Source organism: Microtus oregoni, unplaced genomic scaffold (genome assembly GCF_018167655.1).
Source record: "Microtus oregoni isolate MIOR12 unplaced genomic scaffold, Mior012 000008F_ref0000371, whole genome shotgun sequence".
Taxonomy (NCBI): Eukaryota; Metazoa; Chordata; class Mammalia; order Rodentia; family Cricetidae; genus Microtus; species Microtus oregoni.
In genome coordinates this window covers 40,808,031-40,819,374 of record NW_024543067.1, presented here as the reverse complement: position 1 = coordinate 40,819,374, position 11,344 = coordinate 40,808,031, and the positions used below count along the sequence as shown (strand labels likewise).

The 11,344-nt window shown below is 42.3% G+C and overlaps 1 protein-coding gene across 2 annotated transcripts in view; it reads right to left on the bottom strand.

Moving 5' to 3' along the window:
* Window positions 1–10,679: 10,679 nt before the first annotated feature.
* Window positions 10,680–11,344, bottom strand: part of Npsr1 (neuropeptide S receptor 1) — a 180,766-nt gene continuing 180,101 nt past the window's right edge. For both annotated transcript variants that reach the window (XM_041657614.1, XM_041657615.1), the window contains one exon: window positions 10,680–10,797. In XM_041657614.1, the coding sequence (XP_041513548.1) occupies window positions 10,707–10,797 (91 nt within the window). In that variant the 3' untranslated portion in view covers window positions 10,680–10,706. The remainder of the gene's footprint in view (window positions 10,798–11,344) is intronic.

The following is an 11,344-nucleotide window of genomic DNA, read 5'->3' as shown; positions in this document are numbered from 1 at the left end:
CTGAACTCCTGCACACATGGATTTTTGTCTGGGTCTTCGATTCAATTCCATTTTTCCACCTGTCTGTTTTTATGCAATACCATGTTGTTTTTATTACTATAGCTCTAGAGTAGCACTTGAAATCAGAAATGGTGATATCTGTGGAAGTTCTTTTATTGTACCGGATTGTTTAGCCTATTCTGGTTTTTGTTTTTCCACATGAAGTTAGTATTGTTCTTTCAAGGTCTATAAAGAATTGTTTTAGAATTTTGATAGGGATTGCATTGAATTTGTGGCTTGCTTTTAGGAGATCTTTCCACCTTCTGACATCTCCATTTATTTTTCTTCAAAGATTGAAGTTATTTTTATACAGGTCTTTTACCTATTTGGTTAGCGTTACCCAAGATATTTTATATTATATTATATGTGGCTATTGTGAAGGATATTGTTTCCCTGATTTCTTTCTCAACCCATTTAGCATTTGTATATAAGAGAGATACTAACTGTTTTTAATTAATCTTGTATCCAGGCACTTCAATAAAGGTATTTATTAGCTGTAGGTGCTCCCTGTTAGAATTTTTATGGTCACTTATGTATCCTATCATATCATCTGTAAACAGCAATACTTCAACTTCTTCCTTTCCAATTTGGATCTCCTTGATCTCCTTTAGTTGTCTTATTTCTCTATCTAGAACTTCAAGTACTGTCTTGCTAGATAAGGAGAGAGTAGACAGATTTGATCAATTCAACTAAAATGGCCTCTGACTTTGATAATTTTCTTTTTATCTTAGGTGTTGCTTATTCTTGTTTATCTAAGTCTTTCAGATGCATAATTAGGACATTTATTTAAGATATAAGGGCATCGTTCGGTCAGTTTGTAGAGATCTTTCTAGATTTTTAGTGTAGACACTCAGTAATATATTTTTTTGTCTTATGGCAGCCTTTATCGTGCCCATAGATTTTGGTATGTAGTATTTTCACTTTATGTTTGACTTGTTCTTTCTCTCTTGAAACTTTCAATATCTTCTCTTTTTTTCTGTATATTTAGTGTTTTGACTATTATGATGTGTTGGTGTTCTGTATGAACCTTAGATTTTGAAATTTTTCTTCTATGACTTTGTAGGAAATATTTTCTGTGCTTCCAACCCTTTTATATATATTTTATTAAATTAGATTTCCGTCTTATAGGATTTCAGAGTTTATGTATATACTTTTTACTTTTTTTTGATTATCAAAATTTTAGTTGTTTCCGCAAGTTCCCCCCATCTCCCCTTCTCACTTTCTCTCCCCATCTTCCCTTACACCGATCCCACCCCACCCCCAAAATCCCAATATTCTCCCCGGCAATTTTGTCTACTTTCCATAGCCAGGAGGATAACTATATGTTTTTCCTTGGGTTCACCTTCTTATTTAGCTTCTTTAGGTTCACCAATTATAGACTCCGTGACCTTTATTTATGACTAGAAACTAATTATGAGTGAGTACATCCCATGTTCATCTTTTTGGGTCTGGGATACCTCACTCAGGATAGTTTTCTATTTCCATCCATTTGCATGCAAAATTTGAGAAGTCATTGTTTTTTACCGCAGCATAGTACTCTAATGTGTATATATTCCACACTTTCTTCATCCATTCTTCCATTAAAGGGCATCTAGGTTGTTTTCAGGTTCTGGCTATTACAAATAATACTGCTATGAACATAGTTGAACAAATGCTTTTGTCATATGATAGGGCATCTCTTGGGTGTATTCCCAAGAGTGGTATTGCTGGGTCCAGGAGTAGGTTGATCCCGAGTTTCCTGAGAAACCGGAAACTGATTTCCAAAGTGGTTGCACAAGATTGCATTCCCACCAGCAATGGATGAGGGTACCCCTTCCTCCATAGCCTCTCCAGCAAAGGCTATCATTGGTGTTTTTATATATTTATTTTTTATTCTTTTTTTAATTGATTAATTAATTAATTAATTTATTAAGGATTTCTGCCTCCTCTCCACAACTGCTTCCCATTTTCCTCCCCCTCCCCCGATCAAGTCCCCCTCCCTCATCTGCTCAAAGAGTAATCAGGGTTCCCTGACCTGTGGGAAGCCAAGGACCGCCCACCTCTATCCAGGTCTCCTAAGGTGAGCATCCAAACTGCCTAGGCTCCCCCAAAGCCAGTATGTGCAGTAGGATCAAAAACCTACTGCGATTGTTCTTGAGTTCTCAGTATTCCTCATTGTCCGCTATGTTCAGCTAGTCTGGATTTATCCCATGCTTTTTCAGACCTAGGCCAGCTGACCTTGGTGAGTTCCCGATAGAACATCCCCATTGTCTCAGTGTGTGGGAGCACCCCTAGAGAAGCTAAATAAGAAGGTGAATCCAAAGACAAACACACAGGCATCCTCATGAATATTAACCTTCATCAGGCGATGAAAGGAGACAGAGATCCACATGGGAGCACCGGACAGAAATCTCAAGGTCCAAATCAGGAGCAGAAGGAGACGGAGCATGAGCAAGGAACTCATTGGTGTTTTTGATTTTAGCCATTCTGACAGGTGTAAGATGATATCTCAAAGTTGTTTTGATTTGCATTTCCCGGATCGCTAAGGAGGTTGAGCATGACCTTAAGTGCCTTTTGGCCATTTGAACTTCTTCTGTTGAGAATTCTCTGTTCAGTTCAGTGCCCCATATTTTAATTGGGTTAATTAGCATTTTAAAGTCTAGTTTCTTGAGTTGTTTATATATTTTGGAGATCAGACCTTTGTCTATTGCAGGGTTGGTGAAGATCTTCTCCCAGTCTTAGTGACAGTGTCCTTTGCTTTACAGAAGCTTCTCAGTTTCAGTAGGTCCTATTTATTCAATGTTGCTCTTAATGTCTGTGCCGCTGGGGTTATACATAGGAAACGATCTCCTGTGCCCATATGTTGTAGGGTACTTCCCACTTTCTCTTTTATCTGGTTCAGTGTGTTCGGACTGATATTGAGGTCTTTAATCCATTTGGACTTGAGTTTTGTGCATGGTGATAGATATGGGTCTATTTTCATTCTTCTACAGGTTGACATCCAGTTGTGCCAGCACCATTTGTTGAAGATGCTTTCTTTCTTCCATTGTATACTTTTAGCTCCTTTATAGAAAATGAGGTGTTCATAGGTTTGTGTGTTAAAATCCGGGTCTTCTATATGATTCCATTGGTCGACTTCTCTGTTTTTATGCTAGTACCACACTGTTTTCATTACTGTAGCTCTGTAATAGAGTTTGAAGTCAGGGATGGTAATGCCTCCAGAAGATCAGGATGATTGGGATAAAGGAAAGTTGGATAGGGGAGCAGGGAAGCACAATCCTTAGTTAAGGGAGCCACCTTAGGGTTGGCAAGAGACTTGAACCTAGAGTGGCTCCCAGGAGCCCAAGGCGATGTCTCCAGTTAGTTCCTTGGGCAGCTGAGGATAGGGAACCTGAAATGACCCAATCCTATAGCAATACTGATGAATATCTTGCATATCACCATAGAACCTTTATCTGGAGATGGATGGAGATAGAGACAGAGACCCACACTGGAGCACGGGACTGAGCTCCCACGGTCCCAATGAGGAGCAGAAGGAGGGAGAACATGAGCAAGGAAGTCAGGACCACGAACGGTGCACCCACCCACTGAGACAGTGGAGCTGATCTACTTGGAGCTCACCAAGGCCAGCTGGACTGTGACTGAAAAAGCATGGGATAAAACCGGACTCTCTGAACATGGCGGACAATGAGGGCTGATGAGAAGCCAAGGACAATGGCACGGGGTTTTGATCCTACTTCATGTTCTGGCTTTGTGGGAGCCTAGCCAGTTTGGATGTTCACCTTCCTAGACCCGGATGGAGTGGGGAGGACCTTGGACTTTCCACAGGGCAGGGAACCCTGACTGCTCTTTGGATTGGAGAGGGAGGGAGAGGGGAGTGGGGGGAGGGGGAGAAGGATGGGAGGAGAGGGAGGGAAATGGGAGGCTGGGAGGAGGCGGAAACTTTTTTCCTTTTCTCAATAAAAAAAATTAAAAAAAGGGGAGATTTTAAAGCCAATAACATGTTAAAAAAAATTCAGCAAAGCACCAATAGGCATTTATCAGAAAGGAAAACCAAACTCAGAGCTCCATCAATAACTAGAGAAGTGTGGATTTAATTCTCAAGTAGATACAACTGTCCACCCACAGAATTGGTTTAGAAAATGATCTGGCACCCACCCACTGTGACAGTGGAACTGATCTATTGGGAGCTCACCAAGGCCAGCGGGACTGGGACTGAATAAGCATTGATGAAACCGGACTTTCTGAACGTGGCGGATAATGAAGGCTGATGAGAAGCCAAGGACAATGGCACTAGGTTTTGATCCTAATACATGAAATGGCTTTGTGTGAGCCTAGCCTGTTTGGATGCTCACCTTCCTGGTCTTGGATAGAAGTGGGAGGACCTTGGACTTCCTGCAGGGCAGGGAATCTGGACTGCTCCTCATTCTCGAGAGGGAGGGGGAATGGAGTGGGGGGAGGAGGGGGTCGTTCGGGAGGGGAGTGTGGGGAGAGTGCGATTTGTACGAGGAGGGGGAGGGAAATGGGAAATTTTTTTGCAACAACTAAAAAAACTATAAAATAAACAAACAAACAAACAAAACCACATGGAGACATATTACTAATTACAAAAGCTCAACCAATAGCTTAGGCTTATTTCTAAGTAGCTCTTATAATTTAAATTAAGCATATATTTATTAATATACATTTTACCATGTGGCTTTCACCTCTATCCCATTTTGTGTATCTAACATGTTCAGTGTCTGTCTGGCTTCTCTGCCCTTCTTTCTAGCATTCTCCGACTCTCCAAATCCTGCCTAGCTATTGACTGTTTAGCTTTTTATTAGACCAGCCACAGTGGCATATCTTCACACAGTGTAAAGGGATATTTCACAGCATTCATGTGTTTTGAATTGTTTTCATTATTTTATTTAACTGTTATGTTTTGTTGTCTTCATTCTGGCGTTTAGTCATTATTCATTGAGTTCCATGACCATGGTTATTCTTCCTATTTAAAAATCATTGTCTTCATATATAATTTACGTCACTTTCTCTAGAAACAATACTGTTGAAATACTAATTTTTTTGTACAGAACGATTATCTTATTTATTCCTGCTTGTGTTTGGAGATTGGACCTAGGTATCTGGAGATAGTTTTTTGGTAATGTATATTGGTATGGAGATTTTTTTCTCTCCTTTGTGAAGTTGGTGTTTATGTCTGCTTCCTATTACCCTCAGTTGCCAGGATGTTATTGTGAATGGACTTTAGACTTTAGTCTTGAGGCAAATTAGCATTATTATTTGAATGGGGTATGGGAAGCAGTCACAATTCAGCTCCAGCCAGGTGAGGTTTCTAAGAGTAGGAGCAGACCTTCTGTAGAGTTAGGGTCTCACAAGTAGTCTTCAGGAGTGCAGGGGAGGCACTCTGGACTCTCCCTCAGGCAGGAGGAGCCAGTATAGTTGAGAGTGTGAGCCTAGGATCCCAACCTGAAGAGGGGTAGTCAGAGGTTTGAATGAGTATTGTAGTGAGGTTGGTAGTGTGAATCTAGACTCCATACATAGAGGATAGAGGCTCGAGGCATTTTCTAGAAAGCAAGCAGGGGACATGTGGTACTCAGGCAGGTTGCAAGGGTAGGTTGGGTAGACAGCGTGAGTTTGGGGCCCTGACCTAGAGAGGGTGAGTGGAGGACTGGATGAAGAGATGAGTGGGGTTGGTGCCATGAGTCTAGCATCACTGCTTGGAGAGGAGTGGCTCTCAGGCCTTGACATGGGTTAGATGGCTAGATGGTTAGAGGGAGAGTATCAAGAATTCCAGCCTAGAGATGGAGCCCAGGATGGTGGTGTGAGTCTGTGGTTCCTAACTGAAGAGGAAGGGCTGAAAGGAGAGTCTGAAGGTAGGTCCAGGAAATGCAGTCTTCAGGCAAGTGGAAAGGTTTAGTGGTTTATCCAGCCTATTCTTGAGTTTTGCCTGCTTGCTATTATTGGAATGAAATGAGATCGAATTCTTCACTATAGTTGTACATTTTGTATTCCATTTACTCCTATTTCTGACACTCCTTCAAAGCATACATCCCAAGGCTGTGTTTTTAAATGCAAAGATATTTGGAATTATTTTCCATCTAATTAAACTAAAACATTCATCATTACAAAGTGTCTCTGTTTAACTCTGCCTATTGTTAGCCTTGATGTTTGCTTAATGTATGTCAGTGGCTTACAGTAGCTAATGTTTCCATGGTCTACCCAGGTTCATCATTTTATTTTCAAATTTATTGAATCCTTACATTGCTGCCATTTTTTAATTATTATTATTACTATTATTATTTTACAAAGAACAGATACTTGTATATTTAAAAAATCTGATAAGACATTTTTTATTGCCAACAGAATTTTTTTCATTTACTGTAGTTGTCAAATTTGGATGAAAAATCCATCATCTTTCTATGTTCTTTCTATCTGTCCTTGCTGTCCTATATTCCTCCTCCTCTTGTCTTCTTTTTATTGTTTGATTTTCTCAAATCAACTAACATGGTTATCAGTTAAATTGTAAAGCTTGATGTGATGGTTTGAAGGAAAATGACCCCTATAGGAAGTGTCACCATTAGCAAGTGTGACTTGTCAGAGTGGGTGTGCTCTAGCTGGAGGAAGCGTGTCACTGTGGAGGTGGGCTTTGAAGTCTCATATATGCTCAAGACACACCCATGTTTCAGACCACTTTCTGTTATCTGGACAAGATGTAGCATTTTAAACTGCTTCTTCAGGACCATGTCTGCCTGCACACTGCCATGTCCCATTTTGATGATAATGAACTGACCCTCTGAATTGTAAGCCAGCCAATTAAATGTTTTCCTTTGTAAGAGTTGTTGTGGTCATGGTGACTCTTCACAGCAATAGAAACTCTAATGAAGATACTTTTTAAGGGTAACCTGTATTCCTGTATTCATTGCAGCAAAGATGTGAAATTAAACAATGTGTTCATTAACATAGATATGGATAAAAGTTATGGCTTCCTGTACCTTAAGAGTAAAGAGGATGGAATTCTGTCATTAGCAAAAACACAGGAAGCCTAGAAAATACTGAGTTAAGTGAAATGAAATAAGCCAGGCATAGAAAGACAAATGACTTGTTGAATATTTCCACAAAGAAAATATTGGTTACTTAAGGCTGAGGAGAGGTTGGGGTGGGTGGAGTGGGGTGGGGAACAGGGAAAAGTATGGGGATTCTCTTTTTCAGCACCCTCTCCATTGCTGTCTCTCTTTCAGACAGGATAGCCTCCATCTCTATGTCTATTAGGATGGCTTTGAATCTCGATCTTCCTGTTGGGTTTGAAGGTGTCTGCCACTATGCCAAGCATTATCCTCATTTTTTTTTTTCTGGAAGTTATGTATCGCTTCTATTCTTTTAGCAATTATCCTGAAAGCTTTATGTGTATTCTCAGTATATTAATGTGTAATCCTAATCTACATTCTATGCTCATTTAAAGTAATTCAAGGAACTTGAAATACTTTCATTGTATTTAATTCCTTTTTAGGCTCATATGCAATTATGTTAGGAACTTTGGGTTACCCCCTGGGACCTTTTTTTTGGAGTCTCTGAGAAGACTCCCATTCATTTAAACATTCTGTGAGGATGGAATTGCACGTTTAAAATGTTCCAACTTTATTGTGAATAATCAATTCTTAAACGAGGCATAGCTGTTTTGTATTTCTCCAAGCAAGAAGGCTGGCAGCTTGGTAGCGACCATCCTCTTTTACGGGAATGGAGGTTACCAGGCTGGAGGGAATGTTGATAGAGCTGCATACACAATGAGCTATACTCAAATGATGGCTGGAACAAAACGAACAAAACCAGACACGGGCTGTCAGCGGCAGGTCTGTGGCTTGCCTGAAATGTCAACGCAAACACAAGACTAGAATCACTTTATTTCTTGACCAAAATTGTTTTCATTTCCCTGTTTTCTTATCATATAGAAGCCCACAGCCCTTCTAAACCCACACTACAAATATAGTAAGAAGAGACAAGGTCGTTGTCTGAACGAGACTGGGGAGCAGGCCTGAGATGTATTACGTCAGACTAGTTCAAAGGTGCTTTATTCTCATAATTAGCGCAGTGGAATTTCATTTACAAGGTCTTAGTGCTGAAGGGGAGGGGCGGGTGGCCTGTGGGAGCTGTTTCTCGATGAAATCAAACCTCAGTTAAATTGCGCTGCAAATATGCCCTGAAAGAAGAGAATCTTTAACCATATTGAATTTATCTCAGTAAAGTAGAGACGTTTTCTATAACGTGACTGAACGTATCCCACACAGCTGCTCTGTTACCCTACACCTTTACCTGTCCCTGAAGCTGTGTGATGCACCCACACATTTCTTGACGCCTTGGTGTGGAACTTAGGCACTTTCATTCTCTACAGCACCCTGTCGCCTTTTCCAGTCCCAAGGAGCATCAGCGGCTATAGAGAGCAACACTGTGCCTTACATTCTAATTCTATTTACAAGATTACACTCTTTCCTGGTTGGGATGTTATATTAGTTTCCCGGTTCATGTGGTAGGGAGAAGGGTTAAATCTCCAAAAGACAAATGACTAAACCTTGAGTCACTGAAGTGTTAGTCTTCAAAGAGAAGAATTCTCACAGCCCTATCTGCCGGTCTAATTTAATCTGCCACAGTCTCCAGACCTCAGCATTCTCTGCTCCAGTATTATGTAGGCCCCATGCTACAGGTAGACTAGTGAGGCCAGAGACTTGAGAGGACTCGTCAAGGTCATGAGACTAATGACACCCATGCTGAAACCATTCCCAAGTTTGGAAGATAATGGCAGTGAAGATTTGAGACTCCAGATCAGTGTATAACAAGCCGGGCATAAATGGCAGCTTCCGACAGGACTCTGTACATTATCTTACTGATCTCTAGGTTCCTCTGGGGATGAGAGATGCAAGCTCACAACAGCTGCCGACACAGTCCACAGACGGACCACAGCCCTCACCGCACTCTCTCTTTAACTTTAAGAATCGATTGATGGATGATGTGGCCATGTGACACGTCCTGCCGACCAGAACCTGACAGAGATTGAGAGCATCTATCAGGAGCCTGGGCCTCCTGTTTTGCTAGCTAGGACACCCGCCAGAGTCTCTGTGTTAATTGGCTCCTGCGGGGGCAGCTATTTCAGCAACAGCTCTCTGTGGCACATCTTAATTTAAAGGGGGACGCTGGAAAGTACTTCACAGCCGCTCAGAGCTTCCGCTTGCTCATGTCTAGCTGACTGGAGGAGGAGTGAAGTCGCCTCCCAAACTGTGGCATGGACAGAAAGGTAGATGATTCAGTCTCCTCAAACTTAGAAAATATTTTTTTTGGGGAGACAGTTAGTACAGTGTCTGATTTCTGCCTAAAAAGATGCTTTCCTTAACGTCAGATGATACTGAAAAAGAAATTTGTGCAAAAATTGCCACTATGACCTTAAGCAGGCAGTCTTTGAGTCGATACAAGAATGAGGAGCAGGGTGCTGTTAAAACAGACAGGACATACTGGTGACTCCACCCAGTAGCCAGCCAAAAAGACAAGGGAAGGTTTCAACTGTAGAAGGGAGGATTTTGCCAAGGAGATTTCAATGTCAAAGACTGCATGAGAAGCTAAATATAGGATGCTCAGGCACGTCACAGGGCCGGAGGTGGAGTTGTACACACAGGCAAATGATGCCATTTCCACTTCTGGCAAAATCTGAAGAAAAAAATTGACTAGAAAACATTTAGTCATATTTCGTTTGAATTATACTTATAAATACTGAATTGCAGACCTGTCAAAATAAACCCTGCCAGCAATTCCTCCCAGAGGTGCCAGATAGACAAAGGCTACATACAGCATGAAGACAGTAAGGAGCTTGCAAGAACATCATGTTGGTAAAGCCACAGAGCTAAGCTGCCAGCTGAAGAGGATTCTGGGAGCAAAATGGACAGAAACGTCCCTGAGGTATGTGGAATGGAGCTCAGAGCGGCTTAAATGTTGAATACGGGAAGAGAAAGAGGCTTCACTCAGTCCTAGAGAGTTGTGAGTTCCAGGTCTCAGTTCTCTCTGGGCTTCATGGGCAAGGACCTATCACTGTTGGGTGTGATCTTCCTGGCTAGGCGAGAATGTGTCTACGTGGTGACCTTGTCCAGCAGGCAGCTGGACTGTCCCCTTCAGAAACCACACTGCAATAGGCTTGGAAGCTTGTTCCCGCCAACACTTTGCCTTGCACATGGAGGGTGTGTACAGTACCAGGTTCTGGAAGTGAAGTTCTTGGTATGTCAAGGACAAACTTCTCATCTATACCCACCAAATTTCTAACACAAAACTGGCGGAGAGCTGTCTAATCTTTGTAAAGTCTTGTATTTCCTTTCAAAACTGTGACAAGATGACTCAGGGAGAGCCCTTCGACATCTTTCTGCCTGTCTGTGCCATCAGCTCACGAGGACCCAGCATCAGGGCTGGCGCAGTGCAGAGCTGTGGGAAGGAGGGCAGAGAGGGTTTCCTCTCACTGACACAAAGAGGAGACAGGTTCGTGTTGGCTAGTGCGCACATTGCCACTGGCATGTCCTCACTGGAAAGTGTGCTTCATGCATCCACTAGGTGACACAGGAGTGGAGCAGGGGCGGCCCAAGCTTCATGCACTTTCACTAACTAGTGGTGGAGATCCAGCAGGGCTGAAGGCGCTCAGCCTAGCATCATGGCTTCAGGGTTTAGATGAATTCCGGTTTGGAGAGAATCTGCATCTCTTGCCTCTCGCTTCTCTCTCGGTATGTCGTTCTGGAGTCCTGTGGTCTCTGCTCCCTGGAGAAAGTCAGAATAAAGAAGGAAAGGAAAACAATGTAACCGGAGGAAAAGGCAGTGTAGACGCTAAGAGATAATAGTCCAGAAAGGTCATTAAAGATCAGACACCTGTTAAGCCTTAACCACTGTGCCTCTTCGTAACTGCTTGTCTTTACAGCCCAGTGGACAGAGACAGCATTGGCCAAAATGGAGACTGCTTTTACCCCATGGTCGCATGCAGGAAGGAAGCTCAGGGATGTGCACAGCCCACGTTCACATGTGGCTTTACAGAAGCAGGAGGTAACCCTCAGCTTCTGCCATTAAGCCAAGCCTTAGACCAGTGGTTCTTAAGCTGTGGTCTCTCCTGTCAGCTCTTTACATTACAGTTCACAACAGTGGCAAGATTTCAGTTACGAAGCAGCAACAAAAGAAGTTTATGGTTGGGGGGCGGGAGGGACTGTCACCGCAACAGGAGGAGCTGTGCTAACCAGTCACAGCATTATGAAGGCTGGGAATCACTGCCTTAAACCATCCCATTACTATTCCCTGTGCTACGAGTTTCTCCATT